Source organism: Solea solea, chromosome 15 (assembly GCF_958295425.1).
Source record: "Solea solea chromosome 15, fSolSol10.1, whole genome shotgun sequence".
NCBI lineage: Eukaryota > Metazoa > Chordata > Actinopteri > Pleuronectiformes > Soleidae > Solea > Solea solea.
Window position 1 is genome coordinate 10,745,399 of NC_081148.1, and position 20,949 is coordinate 10,766,347.

The window sequence follows — 20,949 nt, forward strand, 5'->3', positions numbered from 1 at the left end:
TTGAGTGTTTGAGAGATGCATTTGAACCCTAAAATAGTATCTGACCATGCATATGTAAAATATTTTTTCAACAGCCACTAAATGAAGATGCAGCCTCCAAGTAATTGAAATTGAAGATCGCTTTAAACTACAAACATCTTAAATTTTACAGCTGTGAACTGGATTTTATTCTGAATAATACAAACTACAGACTCTGCACTGTGAAATAATGCTAAGTGGTATAATCATTTTCTCTAGTCGGACCGAGGGCCTCTGTAAGAGTTTGTGCCCTCTTCTGCTACTCCAGACTTGGCAGGTGCCTTACTCAGGGCAGGTGCCTTACTCAGGTGTATGCAGTGCCAATGTTGGTGGTGTTTGAACGAGAAATGCAAGAGAAATCAGTGGAAATATGACAGATAACAAGCCACCGCTCATCTCTCATACACTACCTCCCACCAAACTCTTTCAAAGGCAAGAGAACTTTGATGACTTGGAACAAAGAAAAAGAAGTAGAAGAAGAGGAAGACTTTTTGTTGCCTCTTATAAGTAATTGAAGACTTTGCGTTTACGAAGGCCCGCCATCTTGTGCTGTCGAAAAGCGGCCCAGACCGGCCACATCAACATTTTCCACCTTTTATATTCACTTATCTGTCAAATGGTTTGCTATCTATCTATCTATCTATCTATCTATCTATCTGAGCAGGTTGGCAATACTATATTGTCACAGTGATTAATAAAAAACAAATCCTATTAAATATCATCTGTTTTAAACATTAGCATATACAGACTGCCGCTATTATTTGTTTGTTATTTATTTTCACTTTGTTCCCCTGTAGGTGACGCGTAGTACCTGTGGAGCAGCAGCTCTGCCATTGGATGGTTTCGATGGGAGGGGGAGACCCCGGAGCAGCGAGCGCTTGATTGACGTCGAGGAAGAAAAAGAACACAAGATCGGATTACAAGATGGCGGTCTGTGGACGTTAGCAAGGAGGCCATAGGAGTTCTTGTGCTCAGTGTGAATTTATACTTTATTATCAAGCCTCCCTTTGAGCTGTTTTACACCGTAAACGTAATGCGTCTGTGAATAGCGACGGGTACACTTATTCTTATTGTGAACTTTGCTAAGACGTGCATGTTTTGTAACATGCGGGTGGAAACAAAGTTAACAGATCGAGGCTAGGAAAACAGTAGACGGGGTGAAGTGATAGCTTGTTAGCACCTAGCTAGCTCCGACTCGGTTAACCATGTCGGACACTCGGCGGCGAGTGAAAGTATATACTCTAAACGAAGACCGTCAATGGGATGATCGGGGCACCGGGCACGTTTCTTCGACCTTTGTTGAACGCTTGAAAGGAATTTCGTTATTAGTTCGGGCCGAATCCGATGGTAAGTTCCCAGTTAGCATTGCCGCTATGATGTTACGGTAGCTAACTTTAGCGCGCTAACTCTTGGTTTCTCGGCCACAATGTCTCGTTTGGCTAATGTGTTTACTTGATTAACTTGCTCTTTCAGACGTTGCTACAGCCAACTAATTCAATGGTATCCACTCGCTGATGCCATCAATGACAGATTTGTTTGAGGTTAAATCGATATTAATGTAGTGAGTAGCTGGTGCAAGCCAGTTCGTTTGTCAAGCAGGCGACTGGATCTCAGTAGCATGGGGGGCCTCAAAGTCTGCTCTTAAACGTACTAACTCATTACACAGAGAAGTAAAACAGTATGATGTGCGCATACACGGATCACATATAATATTGAATAATTTGCTTGGCTTTGGGGGGGATATGAGGTCTCTAAATTTCTATTTTGTCTGTACTTTATCGGCTCTCCCTGAAATGCTCGCGTGTCACAATGGGCCATTGCAAACAAGGGATTGTTATCATTTGGTGATCTTTGCTGAAACATTTAAAACAAATTGGTCATCTGTGTTGTAGGGTCTCTACTGTTGGAGTCGAAGATAAGCCCGAACACTGCATATCAGAAACAACAGGTAACACCGACTTAATTTGTCTGCGTCAGCTACAAAGGGCATGTGCACGTACAGTAGTTGATTCTCATTCTGAGATGTTGGTGTCAAATTGTAATAATTGGTCATTTGAACATGTTGCTGGACAGTGATTGTTTTGGTATAAGGAAGTGAAGTCAGTGTTATTTCAGTGTTCAGTGTGGTCAAATAGTAAACATGAAAGTAGAAGGGCATGTTACAACATATCAGTAGTAATTGCAACACAGTCACGCTTCTTTTTAACAGTTTAAAGTCCTTGCTGTGAGGAAGTAGTAGAAGCGTGTTATGTAGTTTGTATGAACAGGACAGCATAATGTTTGTTTAGTGTGAGAGGCAGCATGTATTGTTAAAATGTCTTCAGAGTGAAAGAGCTTGTGTATAGCTTAAAAAACCCAAAACATTTTGTGGTGTTATATGTAACCTCACTGAGAGTGTATGCAATGATCTTTCAGTGTGTCTTGTAATCATTTTTTTGGGCACAATTTAATCTTTTGTCCTTCTCTTTCAAGGACACATTAATTGTCTGGTCAGAAGCAGATAACTATGACCTTGCTCTCAGTTTCCAAGAGAAGGCTGGCTGTGATGAGATCTGGGAGAAGATTTGTCAGGTAAAAACAATCCAGTTTTAGCAAGTCATTGTTTTAGTGATGGTGCTAGTTTGCCAGTGCTGAAGTTTGCACTAGTATTTGTATTATTTTTAATTTTATATTTTCTGCCCATGCAATACTTAGGTTCAAGGCAAGGACCCTGCCCTTGACATCACCCAGGACCCCATAGATGAGTCGGAGGAGGAGCGCTTTGAGGAGATTCCAGAGACAAGCCACCTTGTGGAGCTCCCTCCATGCGAGCTTAGCCGACTGGAAGAGATAGCTGACCTGGTCACCTCTGTCCTGTCCTCTCCCATCCGTAGGGAAAAACTTGCCTTAGCCCTGATGAGTGAGGGCTACATTAAGAAACTCCTTGGTCTCTTCAGAGTATGTGAGGACCTGGACAACAGGGAGGGCTTGCATCACCTTTATGAGATTGTCCGAGGTGTCTTGTTCCTCAATAAAGCAGCCCTCTTTGAGGTGATGTTTTCTGATGACTGTATCATGGATGTGGTTGGCTGCCTTGAGTATGACCCCGCACTGGTTCAGCCTAAACGGCACCGGGAGTTCTTGACCAAGACTGCAAAGTTTAAGGAGGTGATCCCCATCACAGACTCTGAGCTACGTCAGAAGATCCACCAGACCTACCGGGTGCAGTACATCCAGGACATCATCCTGCCCACACCATCTCTCTTTGAGGAGAACTTCCTGTCCACACTCAACTCCTTCATTTTCTTCAACAAGGTGGAGATTGTCAGTATGTTGCAGGTGAGGACCCAAACTCAGTAACTTGTATTAATCTTGTAGGCACAATTTATCAACAAGCCCTAATGTAATTGTTTTTTACTGACCTTAAATCACTGCAAGGTGGTAACACTTGTAAACAGTATTTTCTTAAATGTACATTCTCCTTTTGGCTAATGGCACATTTTCCATTGTACCTCTACTTACTGTAATGTGCCATAGTACTTGCTGTAGTTCAATAACAGCACACACTTAATGATAACGTGTTCCACTATTGAACAAATTGTGACAATCTACTTGTAAATAACCTAGGCTTTGGAGGCTTTACATTTTATGACAAGTTTTGTTTTATCTTGTATTATGATAAATGACCCATTAAAAGTAGAAAATACATTTGATGGGTTAATAAACTGTTGTGCAATCCATTTTATTTTCCAGTGGACATTAATGGGAGCTTGTGTGAGGTGTGTTATTAGAAATAAATTTTCTACCATACAGTTATTGCTATAGTGTAAACTGCATTACAGTCTAACCCAATAAGTATCTCAGAAACTGCTGGTCAATCCATTTCGTTAACTTTGGGGCATCTAATAAATGTGTTAAAAGGTTAACGGGAAGTCTTCAGGACTGTGTTTTTCTTAATTGTTAGAATAGTGCACTTGGAACTGACAGTGTGTATAAACCACTAAGAAGTTTTGTATGCCTTTATTGCTTCTTTGCAAGTAAGCTATTTATTTTCTTATGTTTCATTGCATTTAAACTCAACTTTTCCCTGCACTACAGGAGGATGAGAAGTTTTTAACAGAAGTCTTCGCACAGCTCACAGATGAAGCCACAGATGACAGTAAAAGGAGAGAACTTGTAAGTCAAACAGGTGTCATATCTGGAGGACAGATGTTGTTTTAAATATATTGTAAGATATGGAAGCTCAAAACCTTGATTGTATTGTAATATTATAATATACTAATGTTTTTTCCACATTAATTTCGTCGATGATTTTGTTACAAGTTCTTTTGTCGACCAGCTTGTAGTGCAAGGAATTAATAGCTTCTCACTATGGAAGAGGATTATGGCCAAATATAAAATAAAATGGCAAAATAGCCTGACTTCTTGGATTACAGTCAGATTTCTGACATTTTTCCTGAGAATGCTGACTTTTTTTCCAAAGAAATTCATGTGTGGCCCTCATTCTCTTCTCATTGAGAGTTAATTTGAAGATTATTCCAGTCTCTTTGTCTATGTTGTTGTTGTTCTCTTAACTTTTAAAAAAGGTTTGCATCCTGAGATGGTGTGTTCTGCGTTTGCTTGCTCCAATGTGTTAAATGCTGAACAATCATTACATCTGTCTTTTGTTTTTTTTTTCTACTTAGGTAAACTTTGTCAAGGAATTCTGTGCTTTTTCACAAACGTTGCAGCCGCAAAACAGAGATGCTTTCTTCAAAACATTGGCAAATCTAGGCATCTTACCTGCTCTTGAAATAGTCATGGTATGTTATAGGAATGTGTATGCTATTTGTGCAAATTTCTTGATTGCTGAAGTGGGTACAAAAGGTTATATGACTTTCTATGGCTTTTCTCCTGCTCAGGGAATGGATGACCTGCAGGTGAGGGCAGCAGCTACAGACATCTTCTCTTACCTGGTGGAATTCAGCCCCTCCATGGTCCGGGAATTTGTCATGCAGGAACCACAGCAGACAGACGACGTAAGCATCCTGACAATGAAGTCTACAAGAATTTCTGCATTTACCGTAACATACAGTGTAGTTCTTTGGGTACATTGATGTTTTTTACAAAAAGCTGCTGGTTAGTATGTAGGCTTATTTTGATTTGGTATCCATTGACCCCGCTAAGAAATTTCTGATAGCAGGGCTGTCATTTTTATTGGGATTTCTCTTTATAATTTGGGCACACTGTTGAAATAATCTCCATCATGCTGACCGTATGTTCTGTCTGTCTCTTTGTGTCTATTTTCCAGGATGTCCTGCTGATAAATGTTGTTATCAAGCAGATGATTTGTGACTCTGACCCAGAGTTGGGAGGGGCGGTCCAGCTAATGGGTCTGCTCAGGACACTCATCGACCCCGAGAACATGCTGGCTTCCACCAATGTAAAACATTCATACCTGCACAAGATTTCTAAACTAGACTGGTGATAGATATTATGATTGATGAACAATCAGTACGGCCTGACACGACTAAAAGGACAATTATTTTCTACAATTCTGAGTCCCTATAAAATCATGTTGACTCTTAGATGCATGTTCCTTATTTGCTCTGCTAAACGGCACAAACTTGATACATTTTTGTCTTTTTTTTTTTCTTGTAGAAAACTGAGAAGACAGAGTTTTTGAGTTTCTTCTACAAGTACTGCATGCATGTCCTGACGGCTCCTTTGCTGGCCAACACCGCACATGACAAACACTCAAAGGGCGATCTGGGTGAGTGACTTCATATAAACTGTTGGTAAAATGTTTTCATACAATAATGCGTAATTTGACATTATATCCTGCTTGTGTCTATTAGATCTACAGGAGGGATCAACTAAGATCAACCCAGTCTGTCCAGGTGACTGTTGTTACTCAAACCATCACCTGTCTATAACTGTCTATATGTATATCATTTTACTCTGGTCTCATTTGCATCTGTGCTTTGTTTTGGTGTAGATAACTTTCAGACAGCTCAGCTGCTTGCACTGATATTGGAGCTTCTTACCTTCTGTGTGGAGCACCACACCTACCACATCAAGACTTACATCATGAACAAAGATCTTCTCAGAAGAGTACTGGTGCTTATGAACTCAAAGCACACCTTCCTTGCCCTTTGTGAGTCCCCACATAACGTTCATATGCATGCACATGTGTTTTGTTTTACTTTCTGTTAGTGTTCTCAGTGGTGAGACTACTTTCTAAATGACTGTGTAGGAGCTATACAGTCATTAGTTTTTGCATATACTCTCTGCACCTGACCTCACATGTTTGAAATTCACCAGCACAGCTCCATTTTTATAAAGTTGTTATGTGTTTTTGCTAAAGGTGCCCTGCGTTTCATGCGGCGGATCATTGGTCTAAAGGATGAGTATTACAACCGCTACATTATCAAAGGGAACCTGTTTGAGCCTGTCATTAATGCCCTGCTTGACAATGGCACCCGATACAACCTCCTCAACTCAGCCATCATCGAGCTCTTTGAGTTCATTAAAGTGGTGAGTCAACACACAAACGCTTCTTTAGTGAGAAATGTTGATTTTCATTGTTTTTTTCATACAGTGCTGGGAGTGATTGTGTGTGTGTGTGTGATATTCTCTTTCCAGGAGGACATCAAATCTCTCATCGCTCACATCGTGGATAACTTCTACAAAGCACTTGAATCCATTGAGTACGTCCAGACTTTCAAGGGCTTGAAAGGCAGATACGAGCAGGAAAAAGACAGGCAGAGTCAGAGACTCAACAGGTCAGTAGACAAACCTCAAATCTGGCCTTGTATCACCAAAATCTTTCAGGACTACCTCTCTAGGTGCAATCAAATTGAGGAAACATTTAACTGTTTATTTCCTGGTTAGATATCGAAGAGATGCACGGTCATTGGATGAGGACGAGGAGTTGTGGTTCAATGACGACGACGAGGATGATGACGGAGAGGCCGTGGAAAAGAGAATGGAGGACGACTTCTCTGACAGCTATGGCAAGTACATGGAAGCCAAAAAGGGTAAGTAGCAGCAGCAGTAGTAGTGCTGTGTTTAACTTCCTGTAAATTATCCTCGCATTGCTTCTTTTCTTCAAGTGTGATATTCTCACTGTTAATGCAGGAGCTGCCAACGGAGCGAATGGTGCCAACAACGGGAAAGCTGTAATTTCTCCTTCATCACCGTCTGGCACTCCAAACAACAGTTCAACTTCCTCCATCAAAACAGTTGCTCTTCCTGCCACACCAGCAGTTAAGGTACTGCATCTCAATAAGTAGTGCTTGCTGTTCACAAATCCAGTTATTTACTGATCTCAGATTTGAAGCCGATACTTAAAATGTTCACATGAAAGAGGTGGGCGCTGAAATGTAGCAAGTCCTAAATAAGGTTCTGTCAAATTGAATGTGTTAATTAAAAGACGGCTGCAAATTTATTTCTTCACGTAAGGAGGAAAAGCTGATGGTGACGTCGAACACGTTTTTTGGTTCAAGGAACCTGAATTTTAATGGATTTTTTTCCCCATCGCTTGTTTTGTTAAACACTTTCTCCTTCTCCTAGACTGCACTGGTTGGTTTAGTGGACTACCCAGACGATGAGGATGATGAGGAGGAAGAAGACGAGGAAGAAGAGCAGTCTCCAAGGAAGCGTCCCCGTCTGAGTTCTTAAGGCTACTTGTCCTCTATTTGGTCATGATGGACAGACACAAGAGTCCCTCCAGTCCTCTCCTTTGGTTGTCCCATTGGTCCTTGGCCAACTTGTGTCACCCATTGGTCTGGCTGAGGAGATGGGCAAAGATGAGCTCCCACCTCACTCAGTCCCTTTTGATCTCTGCTCCTCTTTTCTCTCAGTGGGAGGAGATGGAGAGCTTTTCTTAAACTGGAAAGAAACACCGATTAGTGTTCCTTCACCTCATTATTTTTTTTTTTGACTTTTTATTCTGCCAACAGCTTCCTTCAGGAAACCCCCAAATTCCCCATTTTAGTCCTGATCATTTCGAAAATGTATCCCATACTCCCCTGCTCTCGTAGCTCATTCCTCTTTCTGAACTACTTTCTCATTTCTCCTCCATCGTCCTATGTACCGACCAGAGGGGCTGCAATGAAATCTGTGCCAAGGCCTAACCCTGCGCAGTTGCTATAGCAACAGTAGCAAGGAAGCCCGTGGTACTACAGCAGTCTCGCAGGAGCCCTCACACGTCCTCATTTGAACTGTTCCTTCTGTCCTTCTCAAACCCGGACCAGTGAGTTCCAGAGACGGAGAAAGCCAGAACACAACCAGCCAGTGTGAGAACTGTGAAGCAGGCCAGTCAGGCTAGCAGGACTAGCTGTTATAGTTATAGAAAGCTTGACTGGCAGAAGCAGTGTGTGAGCTGCCCTGCCACAGATTTGTCCACCTTTGTCGGAGCTAGAAGGACCGAGGCAATATGGAAGACTGAAAACAAAACATTGAGAGACAAAGGAGGTAATGATGACATGTCAAAATATACCAGGATGAAAACATTTGAGACTTAGATCCAGAGGAGCAGGACTCATACCCTCAGAAGCCATGGCATCTGTTCGGCCGAGGCGCACACAGAACACAACACAATGTCTCACATACAGGACTGTGTTAGCCAGAAATTTCATGTCTTTGTTAAAAAGTACTGTACAGATGTTTTTTGTTCTCTTTTTAATCATTTGCCCTTGATTTAATTTGAAGGGGAGAGAGATGGCCGCCTACCTGTGTATTTTTTTTGTTGCACAAAAGGCGGGGTCTCTGGTCATCCTTTCAGCCCCATTCATTTGATTCAATGTAAAATGCTGGTTTTAAAAATAACATTAAACTGCAGTAAAGTCATTTTTGCAGCCAACATTTTGAGGATGTCTGGAATTTTGTATTTTAAAGGATTTAAGAATATAGTGGCCTCATTTTGTTGCTGCACTCTTAACTGGGTGAAAAACCTGAGTGGTTGGTGTGTTGACGAGTAGATTTAGTCCACACTTTGTATTTTCTAAGTTTTGAGTCTCGGCATCTTCCTCTCAGATGGATCTCAGGTTCACAACTCAATTTGACACAAACAGTTGCCCACCCTGTGTGTGTGTTTGCGCGTGTGTTGTAACACTGCGAGCTGGTTGAACATCTCAGGTTTATTAGTGAATGAAGAATGACGGTCTTGAGTTTAAAGGGGCATGAGGCATCAAGATTTTTAATCCATTTTGAAGAATTCAGCTTAGTTCCACAGTTCACATTATACATATGCTGTTTTTGGCCTGTTATCACAAACTGTAAATTAATTTTTATTAACAATTTAATTTGAGTGTCATGAATGAATAAGCTGTTTTTGTTATGATAACGATGATTTAACCCCAGAGGTCATACAGTGCAGCTTGTAAAAGAGTTGTGCTGGCTGAGAATTTCCACCATCAAATTGCAGGTTTGACTATGTCAGAGGTCAGCGACACATTTCAGTGTTGGGTCCAAACATTTTCTGGGTTGTGTTGTCCAGGTCTCACGACAAGCACGCTGTAAGGTAATCAGAAAATGCTTGATCACAAACTTAAACCGTCGGCTAAATTCTAATCGACAAGGTTGGAACTCGAGTGAAATTAGTGCCAATGTGGTTTTCAGGAAATCAGCAGCACTGAAGCAGTGAATTGTCTTTCCTCCTGTTAGTGTCAACAACATGCACTCCACTGATGATGTTGTACCAAGTGCATTTACTACCACTATCCATTCTTAACATTTGTATGAATTTGATAAGTTTTGGAATTAAATGTGACCCTGACACTGAAATTGTGAATCGAGCTTTGATTTAATAGCTGATTTGGATACGAGATGGAATAAACCAAATCTAACCAATTGGATTTGGTAGGGATAGAATATTTTTTTATTAGTTTCAAATTGTTAGATTTGGAAGTATCTCTCACCAGACTCTGAAGATGTTACTTCTATATAGATATAGGCAATTCCTAAAATAAGGATTTTTGATGTTTGATTTGTAGGGGAGAAATCGAGGCTCATTATCCATTAAATTGCTGGAAAATGTCTTAAAGTCATATATGAAATGAAAAGTGTAACACATAGACATAGCTTCAGATTCCGTACAGTCAAACTCTGGCATCCCAACATAGTTTCTATAAAATGTGATTTATTAAACGGCATACTCGATATTACAATATTATAATATTACATAGAAACTGCATCATGACTGCTTAAAGTGAAGACTGCAGATTAGGGTATTCCTAGTAGAAAGCGACATGCTCTTCTCTTGGCCGCCTGTTTGTGAACGTATTCGCGATGACTTGGTTGTGATCACGTCCACATCGCTCACCGGCTACAATGAGCTGCTACAGTGTTCGCTGACTCTTCCCTCCGTGAATCTTCACAGCGGAGGAAAACATGACGGTAGACGATACCCGGCAAACGATGCGTTCACCTTAACATGAGACTCTCATCGTTCGCTGATTTACTACAGGGTTTATTGGTTGAGGACATATCACTCATTAATCTTGGACAGTCCAAATTGTCAAGAGTAAATATTGCCCACTTGGTGGCAAAGGAATGAAAGTAAAAGTCAAATCAAAGCCATAACGGGTGCTGTGCGTCAGCCTAGTTACATTAGCAGCATATTGTCTGACTGGTCTCTGTGCATTTCAGTTGGCCTCATGTTTTTGATCAAACAGGTCTGAGAATACCCTGGTTACAGGTAAAGAGTGGAGACTGACCCATTCTGGTACATTCAGTAAAAACAAGGTACATGGCCATGAAAAGAAATTCTCATACCTTTTATATATCATCTGGGACACACACACACAAAAAACCCCACCATGAAATGTGTTTATATGTAGTGAATTATCTGCCTGGTGGCAAAGGAAGTCATGTGTTTGATTCCAGGAGCAAAGGTGAACAAGAATACTAGCAGTTGGAGGGAGGAGGGAGGAGGGAGGGGGTGTTATTTCTTGATCACTTCCTCTTTCAGTTTGTCAGCCAGATGTTTTCTCTTCTGGAGCTTCTTTCTCTCCTCAGCAGATATCTCCTGTGTTAAGAGACCAAGAGTCAGCGACCTGGTAGATAACATGATGATCACCACCAACAGTGGTTTCTGATCAAATGTTGAGGTTGAGGAAGAGGTCTAAAATACAACAAAGCACACCTGTAGAAGTACATTAAAGGTCCAGTGTGTAACATTTAGAAGGGTTTACTGGTAGAAATATAATGTTTGTAAGTGTATAATAGCTTTTGTTTGCTTTTCATAGCCTCAGAATAAACATCTTGTACTGTAGGGGCCTTGCTTTAAAGAGGCCGCCAGGTTTCTACAGCAGCTCAAAAAGAAACATCAACCAGAGCATTTGTATTAAAACAGAAGTTTACAATGCAAACAAATAGGAACAACCATTCTGGTATGCAAAGGCCAAAAGGAAAAGGAAGGACTGAGCATTATGGAACAGTTCAGTTCTGTACAGTACATATTTTTTTGGTGTTCCTATTAGAAATAATACCAAAATAACCAGCCCCAACCATTCCATTGTTCGGTACCCTTCCCTTGGACTGCTGGATGTCCTCTGTTGTCTGTTGGGTCACGTTCGATGTTGTTGTCAGTAGCTGTCGGGCACAGCCCACATCCCGCCTACCAAGTAAAGGTACTGCTCTCAGTCGAAACGCTAGCCGGACCGAGGGCTTTATTGTGCCAAACTGAACTGTACTGTACCAAACTGAACTGTATCATGATGGAAACACAGCTTTAGAATCATCTGTTTGTCAATATCTACAGTCTCACTGTTAGAGGTCATTGATTCTTACACACTGGACCTTTAACTGTCAAACTAAATAAAAGCAGCAGATGTTTGAAACGTGTCAACACCACACTCATAATGGCGTTCCACAAGGTAAATGATGATATTCATATAGTTTTATATAGATGCAAAAGTGAAAGCTTTCATCACAATAGCCTGGGGTTTTTTTTCCCAGTGAGTGCTAAATATCTGTATATATAAATAATTAATTTTGGGAATTTAATATGCAATTAACACAAGTAAATGAGGTCAGGCTGCAGGAATTAAAGGGACAGAGCACAACAAAGACAAAGGGGGAGAGCGGCGCACTACACAGCAACACGTCAGCCATCAAGTGAGCACACATCAGGGAGAGGCAGCCAATAGATCACCTTCTGTTTGGAGGGGTTAGTAGAGTTTTGTGCTGGAGGAAGAGGATGAGGAGGGGGACAGGTCCCATTCCTCTGGGACTGTCCCACTGCCTCCTGACAGACCAAGTTAAACACAGGCAGAGGGGGGAGGGGAAAGAATGAGAACCCAATAAATAAGGAAAGAAAAAAGAAAAACAGGTGTAAAATGGGTGCAACAAAGAAATAAATGAGAAATCATATAGAAGAATTATTATCACAAATTCAATTTGAGCTGAATATTCCATTCTAAAATATCAGGTCCTGGCACAATCTAATGGTGTCACGATAAGATTCATCAGCCACAGAAATGCTTCTATGTTTCAAGGTATTCAATCTGCCTACAAGTCCCGACCTTTGACCCTTTTCTGGAAGGAGCAGACTGTGATTTTACCGGGGTGGTGGCAGGCGCTGGTGTGGGGCTGGAGGGAGCCTCATCTGAGGAGGCAGTCTGCTTGGTTTTCTGCTGTTCTTTCTTCAGTGCGTGCAGCTTGTCTCGCTGCTGCCGCAGGTACACTGCCCTCTGCTGGAGCTGCTCCTGCTGAGACGCTGTCAACTCCTGCGGGAGACGAGGAGGTGAGGGTGAGACAGGTGAAGTGTAAGTACAACCTAAGCCCCGTTCAGACCTAATTAGTGTGTAAAGAAGACAACATCAGACAACATCAGTGGAGGGGACAGTTCGTCTCTAAGCTATCCTGAGGATGGACTGCGTTCATGGTTCTTGTGATTGGATCTGACGACGCATTCAGGACAGACTGGGAGAGTTCAAACCTATACAGGTCATTGGATCAGTCAATACCTAAGCCCTTTTTTTCTCGCTTATTGAAAACCATAAAAATGTCCTGTGAATAAGTCTGGTAATATCTGGCAGTTACTTACAATTTACTGCATGTTAAAGTGGGGTATTAACAATTTAAAACATATTTAAATTACAAATTACATTTGTTTGTGTTTTTGTCTCAATGTACAAAAACAGGCCCAAAAATGGAAACTATGTATAAGCGTTTTTTTCAACTCTCTCCTCTCTGGTGACAAAGAGCTGATTCGCCGACTTCCTGCAACAGTGGGAGCAAAATGACTGTATTAACCACACGTTGGCTTTGACGTGCAACTTCTCAGCTTTTAGAAACTGTTGGCATTTTTCCGATAGCACAAACGGTCACATAATTATAATAATGCAAATGATGCTTGCGCAAACATGTCGTCTGCGATATGTTCGGTGTTAAAGGGTTAACCAGGTCATCGAGGGGTCCAAACCATGAATAACTGACGCCACAAATTTCAAATAGAAAAAAAGAATGAAAGTGTTTTCTCTGAGCTTAACTATTTGCGTTCATGTGCTAAAAAGAGCTCAGAGAACAAACACAGTATCTCAGTCAAACCTAAATCCCTGATAGCGACAGACACAGTGCACATGCCTGGTGTTTTGTTCATAATGCTATCTGCATTATGTCCTTAATAAAAATGTGACTTCATCTCACATCTCACAATGGTTAAGTGAAGAAAGAAAGAAAGTAATAACAACAAAAAAGACAAAGGGAATTTCAGATTTTTGGGACATTAAGGGTCCAGACAAGAAAATATTTTGTAGAAATGTTTGTTTAAATCGTAGGTTGTTGTGCTATTTGTATTGTTTTTTGCTGAAACAAGCTTGTATGAAGGCCTCTGCTCAGTCATTTTTGAGATGCAGCTGGATCACAGACTCACAGTAAACGGTTTAGAGAAGCCGGCCTCTCTGTGTGCCTCCTCGAGCCATGACTCTACTGCAGTCTGGCTGCTGCTGCTGTGCTCCTTGGTGTGTAGACTGGCACTGACAGAGGTCTCGCCGCACCTTACTGGAGCTCTCACTGCTGGAAGAACTCTGGACTCCACACTGCTACTGCCAAAATCTGAACATGCATGCTCAAATCAGTTTAGCAGCTCTTGGTGGAGTAAATACAATGTATCCTCACTCTATAAATGGCCTTATAATGAGGATTTGAAAGAGGTAGTGGTCAATGGGAGTTTTAATTACACATTACACTTGTGAGTTACCTGGGTTGAATTTAGATGCAGCCTGGCTTTTAGCTGCACCGTTCTCTTGTCCACCTGCAGGGACAGCGGTCTTCCGCTCCTCTTTTCTGACAGGGTTACCGTTTACCTGGAGGAAATGAGCCACAGATATTGACACATGCTGCACAGATACAATCGCTACAACAAAAAGAAATACAAAAACAGCCTAGAAATAAGCAAAATAATTTTTTTTTACTTTCTTGAAAATCAATTTTTGCAACGCAGGCTTCACATTGGAGACTTTTCCAGAGGACGTGACCGTCTTGCTCTAAAATGCAACACTGCCCGGTCTCCCTGCAGCAAATATTTTGATTTACTACTGAACATGTGCAAACTAATTTACAAGCATTAACTCTACAAAGCCACGACAGGACTACAGGAGGCTATGAAACAGTTTCCGTGCGTCCTCAGGATGCACTAGGAACACCTAGGTTTTGAAAGTATCTCTGGTATCAGAGAAAGTCCACTTTTTTTTTTATTTATTTAACAAATTAACAAAAGCAGGTGTACCACTCCTCAAATGGAATGGATGCATACTCAGACCGAGCCGGAAACTGTGGCGTACATACACACGGCTGTTTAAAATTACCAGATTATATTCAGTGGCAGTGTTTCCATTCAATAGTGGTGTGTGGTGACCATTACTGATGCTGCTGTTTTCACCACTCTCCTCAGCTTTGGCCTTTACATGAAATAAATACCACATTAGTGACATATAGTTTGACATGGGGGGGGGGGGGGGGGGGTATTGAGTTTTGTGTTTGAGCAGCACTTGTATGTTCATGTATGCTCCGACAGTTTGGCTGATTCAAAGATCCTGATCTGCAGCAACAGTTGGTGATGTCTTACCTTGGCAGTGTTGCTTTGCTGGCTCGAGGCAGAAATGGCATTCGTGGATTCAATGCCCTCGGCCATTGGCTTATCTGGGCAGCAGCTGGAGGTAGAACCGAGCTCCTCCTCTAACAGCAGCCTCCTGCTCATTTGTTCATCATATTCCTCTTTTGATTTTCTGACGTCAGAGCAGCGGGAGAGAAGAACAGTTCAAAACTGAGGCCTGGGCCCAGTCTATAAAAAGCGATCCCTGTACAATGATCCTGCTACATTTGCATGTGTGCATGTCCAGAATCCCAGGTGTGATAACAGCCATGTTAATCTTGGGTTCAGCAAGTGATGGTATTGTTCATTTAGCCGTTCAAACGTCTGGCATCAGTGGAATAGATAGTAGAATTAGACAGGAACATCAGGGATTTCCATGTGGTGTAGGCTTGCTCTCCAGGGCACCACATGCAAATCCTTTAACTGAATTATCTAACAACTTTGATTGTCTTAAAGGAGATTTACCAGCAGGTACAGGCAGAGGGAGAGACTGAGTAAAAGAGCGAGAAGTAGATGGTGTATCCTCTCATTTTGAGGATCAGATTCAAAGATGCTCAGATGCTTATCCAGCTGGAGCCAGGAATGTGGGATTAATGAAAATGAAATATGCTTTAGAGTAATTGGCTTTTGTGTATGTCAGCAAGAGCAGTGTGGTGATACTGAGGATATGACTGTAAAGCTGCATTTCAGCATTTTAAACACAAGCATGTCTGCTTATGTGGCTAAAACAGCATCGTGTTGACTGACTGAGTTACTTCAGTCATTCCCACTGAGATCTTTTTGAGCGTGGACACCAAATAAATACATTTTCAGGATTTCATAGCATGCATAATATGAAGTTGTGATTCATTTATCAAACATATCTCTTGGAAATGTCTGAAAAAAATGGGTTTTAAGTAAAAAATAATTCTCGTCTTCAAAAAGTTAATCCCCACATAGAAAATGTGAGAATCACTGTTTTAAGTAACCTGTTATACTCTTGCGTTCATGTTCATAAATAATATAAATTCAACCTTAAACTCAAATACATTTGTTTTCAGAGGAAACTGAGATGAACCTTAGCCAGTACTGACATATATGGAAATGCTGGATAAAACAGTTGCTGATCAGCAGCCAAATGACCCCGGCAAGACAAAGGGAGATAAAATGACTATTTTCTTAGTTGCTTGTTTAGTGTCAATCTCTCCAACCTAAATTAGCTGGACCCTAAGGAGCTTAACTGAGGCCCCATTAGACTCAATGTGTTCTACTTATTGAGGCTGCCACTTGCAAAATCCCATTAGAGAGCAGTGGCAGGAGCTTTTAGAAAGCTGGGCACATACAGGCAATGAAAGAAAACATGAACACAAAATTCACATCTCATTAAATTATGACTGAACTACTTGATTCATTAACTAATTAAGTTGCCTATATATATATTATATATATGTCAAATAAATAAAATGCACAAATAACATTTGTGTCTTTGAGTGAGAGAAAGACAGATGGAGAGAGAGAGAGACTCACTTGAGAACCTCTTGCAGGATCTTCAGCTCTTGCTGCTCTAACTCCGTCATCACATCCACACCATCAGTCAGACACTCTGGGAGCTCCCCTACACACACACACACACACACACACATTTACAAAAGGCTTATCACTTGCAGCAACTGTATATCAGTCGTGTGTACATTTAGGTCTGTCCAGCGTACCGTTTCTTTCTTTGATAACCCGGAGGGCTTGAAGCTGCAGCTCAGTGTTCTTCTGAACCATCAGTGAGCGAAACAGCTGGAAGTCGTCTGTGGCCAGGACTGGCTGAAACACCGACTGAACAACATAGAAGACAATGAAACGTCATTTCACCCACAGGACGAATGAATGACATTATGAACAGGCTGCTGTTCTACTGGATTATGTTGATTTGTTGTTCACGAATGCCCCTGAACAGTATCTAAAGAAAATAAGACACTGTGTACTGTTGCGCTTTTATGTTTTATCACTGGATGTGGAAATGGCATACATCATTGTATCCTGTATGCCACTGCTCACTCTTCTCATTGTCATTCAAAAAACACATTTAAAATGATTACTGTGTGATATGTGTGCAGATCTGTAAGAAACAAAGATGTAGGATAAGACGTGTATAGGGCCTAGTTCCTCCCTTTCTGTCTACCTACATGTGCAGAAACCAAATATACTGCTAAATATACTAAATAATACTTAAATATACTGCTCTTTCAACATAGAATAACTTACAAACTCGTCTGAAATAATCAGAAAAGCTCTCAGTGGAGGAGTTTGAGTCGATTTTGGGGGATCGTGACGGAAACTCCTTTTGGTGGATGTGACTGCTTTTAAATTCTTTGCAAGATCATTTTAGGAACTGCACCTGTATAATAAGTGGTTTTGTCCTTGATGCTGCATTACATTAGTTGGATGCTGTGTTGTGTGTGATAGTTGTATATGTCAGTTTGTGTTGTTGTAATCTGTGACCACATTGTGCTGCCTTCTTGGCCAGGTCACTTTTGGAAAAGAGACGTTTAATCTCAGTGAGGCTTTTGTTCCTGGTAAATAAAGGATATACACATGTATATATATATATATATATATATATATATATATATATATACGTATATATATATATACGTATATATATATATATATATACACATTTAACTGTTTTCTCAACCCCCTAGCAAAACTTCAAATAAAATCTATTAGAATCATCTTCTTCTAAATCTACTTATATCTTGCCAGTGTGGGATTTCTGAACACCTGAATTTTGTAGCTGGTGCAGGATTAAAGTAAATATCTTAACACTAACACATGTTAATTGTAATTCATCTCTAGGATAACTGTAAAGACACATCTTCCAATTTCATCTGCAGTAGCAGTGACAGTATGGGCTCTCAGGGTAATGCAAAACGTTCCTTTATATAACAGCAATAACAGCTTCTCCCTCTCTACAACAGGTTATCCACATATTTGCTTTTTTACACCCTTCCCGACGCAACCCTCCAATCTATACGGCACAAGGAGTTGTATGACAAACATGTTGTATGAAGTTAAGTTCACTTTGTTGTCCTTTTAAAGCATCCTCTCTAGCATGACTGTATCGGGCTAATATTGGTATCCGTGGATACTCGAGTTAGTGATATCGGTATTGGCATCTAACACAAAAAAAGTGGTATCGTCCCATCCCGATGCAAACTGGAGTTTCAGTAAGTGGCAGGCAGACAGTGGTGTGTGTGAAGAGTGATACCTGCAGAGTTCTGGACTTGGCAAAAGGAGATGTACACGCATCCAGGAACTGCTGCTCATTGATCCCAACCTCCTGCATATAATTCTCTAACAGCTTCTCCACCTGCAATGTTATTCCAGTTTCATTAATGAGCAACAGACACTCCGCAGTGTGTAATCAACATAAAACCACCCATGAGGAAATGCAAAGACTGTACTCACCAGTTTCTTATACTGATGGTGAATCTCTGTGTAGGACAACTTATTTTCATCTTCATCATCAAAAACTAAAAACAAGACCAAATGAATAAAGTTATTTATTCATTGTTGAGACACATTTGCAAAACACTGGTAGCCTTAGCTTAACATAACACACATGTCCAAATATTATGAATACTTTGATGGATTCATGAATCATAACATAAAAGATGTACAGTATAGCATGAGGATGTACAAACAAAACCACGGAGAAGCACACACAGCACTTTGTAACACGTGCAAACAAAACGCATAAAACCAGCTAAACACACTAAACTAAACATAGTGTACACACAGTGTAAATGTGCATGAGTTGTATGCCGTTCAGTTTTAACTGAAAATAAATTGATCGATTGAAAGTATGCTCATTGTACATTAGATTTTAATTTATCAGGATAAAAAACACTTTTGAATCACGATAATTAAGGCAATAAATGCCAGATCATTTACGCATTGTGTCTCAATGTGTGTTTGTATAGTGCATAAACTTTGTTGTATTAATAGTGAAAAAACCTAAATCACAATATATGATACTGAATTATTGCCTATCTCTAGTTGTCCTAGCTAGTTTGTTATATTGTTTTTCATACGTGTGTCCTGAAGAGTTTGAACAATATCGATGAATACATTTTTGAATAAATTTCTGTGTTTTCATCTGACGGACACTTATGACAGTCACTACTCTACTACTACTACTACTTTATAGATAATATAAAACTGAAGCGTGACTCTTGATAAATACAAATAACATTTCAACAGTGTTTAAATACAGCATGAGGTATTTAATGGCTAAGGGATGGAAATCGGTATTGGTCCGATACTGGTCCAAATCACTGGATCACACAATGCAAAGATCATGTACAGTATACTGCATGTTTCACTCTGCACAGAGTCATTTCTTCTTTTTCCGGAGAACAACATTTGTTACACAGTTGGAGAATTTGTGTCAACGCAGCACAAATGTGTTTTTGAAAGATTCATAGTTAAAAAGAATACTTAAAAAAAAATGACTAATATCGGTAGATAGTCGAGTTTGCGGTATCGGCACACAAAAAGGTGGCGCGTCCCATCGCTAGTCCAGCTGACTGTTTTGCATATCAGACAGACATCTTCAACATAAAGTGTTTCTTCTGTGGCTAAATGAGGAAACAGACTTCTTGAAATTCCAATTAACTCAACATATTCGTTAAAGTTTGGATTTATCAGGCGGTAAAATCCATTAAATGTTCTGTAACAACGTCAAACACAGTCAAAACAGGCACAAGTTAGCTAGCTAGCTTAGCCACCGCAGCGTATTTGGAGTTCACGTTACTGTGTAGGTACACGTTCAAGAGCTTCAGTGTTTGTATTTGTTACCTGTGCATTTGTTTTCCATAAAATCCGTGACAGGAATGATCCACTCGGGACTTCCCAGGTAGCCAACGATGCTCTCCACAACCCACTCACAGTCATCCTCAGCCATGTTGGCTGCAGCTGAGGAGGAGGAACGTTAGCGGCAACAACAACAACAACAGTCTTCGCACGGTGATGTTGTTCAGGTCGACACGAACACAAACAGCCCGAAGAGACGAGAACAGACATCTGGTTTATTTTGCCTCATAAACTGCGACTCAGCTGCACTTCCTCGCCATATTCACAGGACGGTCTCCGAGAGGGAGATGAGACAATATGCGAACTCATGAATTTGCAGGCGAGAGTGATGACGCCTAATCGGTTGCCAGGGTAACAGTTACGTCAGTGAGCTGCTGCTTGAGTCCAGGCTCTGGTCCAGACATGTCAAGTTATACAGTATATTCCAGTGAGGGATACTTGAGTGAAAGTAGAAGCGTCTTACCAGAAAATGACTTTGGTAGAAGTTGAAGTCACTTTTTAAAATATTACTTTAGTTAAAGTAAAGTATATGACATTTACTGTACTTAAGTATCCAAAGTAATTTTCTGATATAAAATGACTTTTAGAGGTAAAAGTGTTTAAAAAGTGAGGAGTTAGGCCATGGTAGCTCAGTGATAGGGCAAGTTGCTGTTCAACTGGAAGGTTGTGGGTTCAATTCCTGGCTCTGCTAGTCCTTATGTGTCCCTGAGCAAGACACTTAACCCCATGTTGCAGTGTGTGTGAATGGATATGACAGATGTTTGAATGTCAAAACTCTAGTGCAGGGGTCACCAACCTTTTTGAGACCGAGAGCTACCTGAAGGGTAGAGAATAATATGGAGGGCTACCATATTAACATTTTATGCAATTTACCATTTAAATGATGAATATTATGCATTTAATTGCATACACATTAAATCCAGTGCTTACTCCTAATGATTATCACAGTTTTTATAAACAATATCAGGACATTTTACTCAGTGATCATTTGGATACATGCAAGTGAGGTGAAGTGAAATGAG

At 40.7% G+C, this 20,949-nt stretch overlaps 2 protein-coding genes across 5 annotated transcripts; one reads left to right on the plus strand and one right to left on the minus strand.

Annotated features, from left to right (window-relative positions):
• The first annotated feature begins 896 nt into the window (after positions 1-896).
• LOC131473777 (serine/threonine-protein phosphatase 4 regulatory subunit 3-like) lies at positions 897-9,765 on the plus strand. The gene is made up of 16 exons (XM_058651268.1): positions 897-1,365; positions 1,911-1,966; positions 2,491-2,589; positions 2,713-3,336; positions 4,096-4,173; positions 4,683-4,799; positions 4,899-5,015; positions 5,288-5,419; positions 5,638-5,749; positions 5,835-5,876; positions 5,975-6,133; positions 6,344-6,513; positions 6,622-6,761; positions 6,871-7,016; positions 7,117-7,250; positions 7,552-9,765. Exons 1-16 carry the CDS (start codon positions 1,224-1,226, stop codon positions 7,657-7,659), a joined length of 2,376 nt encoding a protein of 791 aa, XP_058507251.1. The 5' UTR covers positions 897-1,223; the 3' UTR covers positions 7,660-9,765.
• Positions 9,766-10,100: 335 nt separating this feature from the next.
• On the minus strand, positions 10,101-20,239 carry cfap36 (cilia and flagella associated protein 36). Of its 4 annotated transcripts, XM_058651269.1 has the most exons (12): positions 19,913-20,239; positions 18,521-18,585; positions 18,321-18,422; positions 16,771-16,885; positions 16,586-16,673; positions 15,053-15,212; positions 14,793-14,885; positions 14,186-14,291; positions 13,859-14,040; positions 12,546-12,710; positions 12,137-12,229; positions 10,101-11,008 (listed from the first exon to the last, which is right to left on the minus strand). In XM_058651269.1, the coding sequence occupies exons 1-12, from the start codon at positions 20,016-20,018 to the stop codon at positions 10,925-10,927; spliced, it is 1,359 nt and encodes a 452-aa protein (XP_058507252.1). In that variant the 5' UTR covers positions 20,019-20,239; the 3' UTR covers positions 10,101-10,924. The 4 variants fall into 4 exon arrangements, with proteins under 4 accessions (XP_058507252.1, XP_058507253.1, XP_058507254.1 ...); XM_058651270.1 differs by lacking the exon at positions 14,793-14,885; XM_058651271.1 differs by lacking the exon at positions 12,137-12,229.
• Positions 20,240-20,949: the final 710 nt, after the last annotated feature.

Coding starts and splice junctions, on each gene's coding strand:
- cfap36 (XM_058651269.1), bottom strand. CDS start 20,018: ATGGCTGAGGATGACTGTGAGTGGGTTGTGGAGAGCATCGTTGGCTAC. Junction 15,213..16,585: donor ATCCTGCAAGAGGTTCTCAA/GTGAGTCTCTCT, acceptor CTCTGACGTCAG/AAAATCAAAAGAGGAATATG. Junction 14,292..14,792: donor CTGCCACTGAATATAATCTG/GTAATTTTAAAC, acceptor CATTTCCTCCAG/GTAAACGGTAACCCTGTCAG.
- LOC131473777 (XM_058651268.1), top strand. CDS start 1,224: ATGTCGGACACTCGGCGGCGAGTGAAAGTATATACTCTAAACGAAGAC. Junction 5,420..5,637: donor ACATGCTGGCTTCCACCAAT/GTAAAACATTCA, acceptor TTTTTCTTGTAG/AAAACTGAGAAGACAGAGTT. Junction 5,750..5,834: donor ACACTCAAAGGGCGATCTGG/GTGAGTGACTTC, acceptor TGTGTCTATTAG/ATCTACAGGAGGGATCAACT.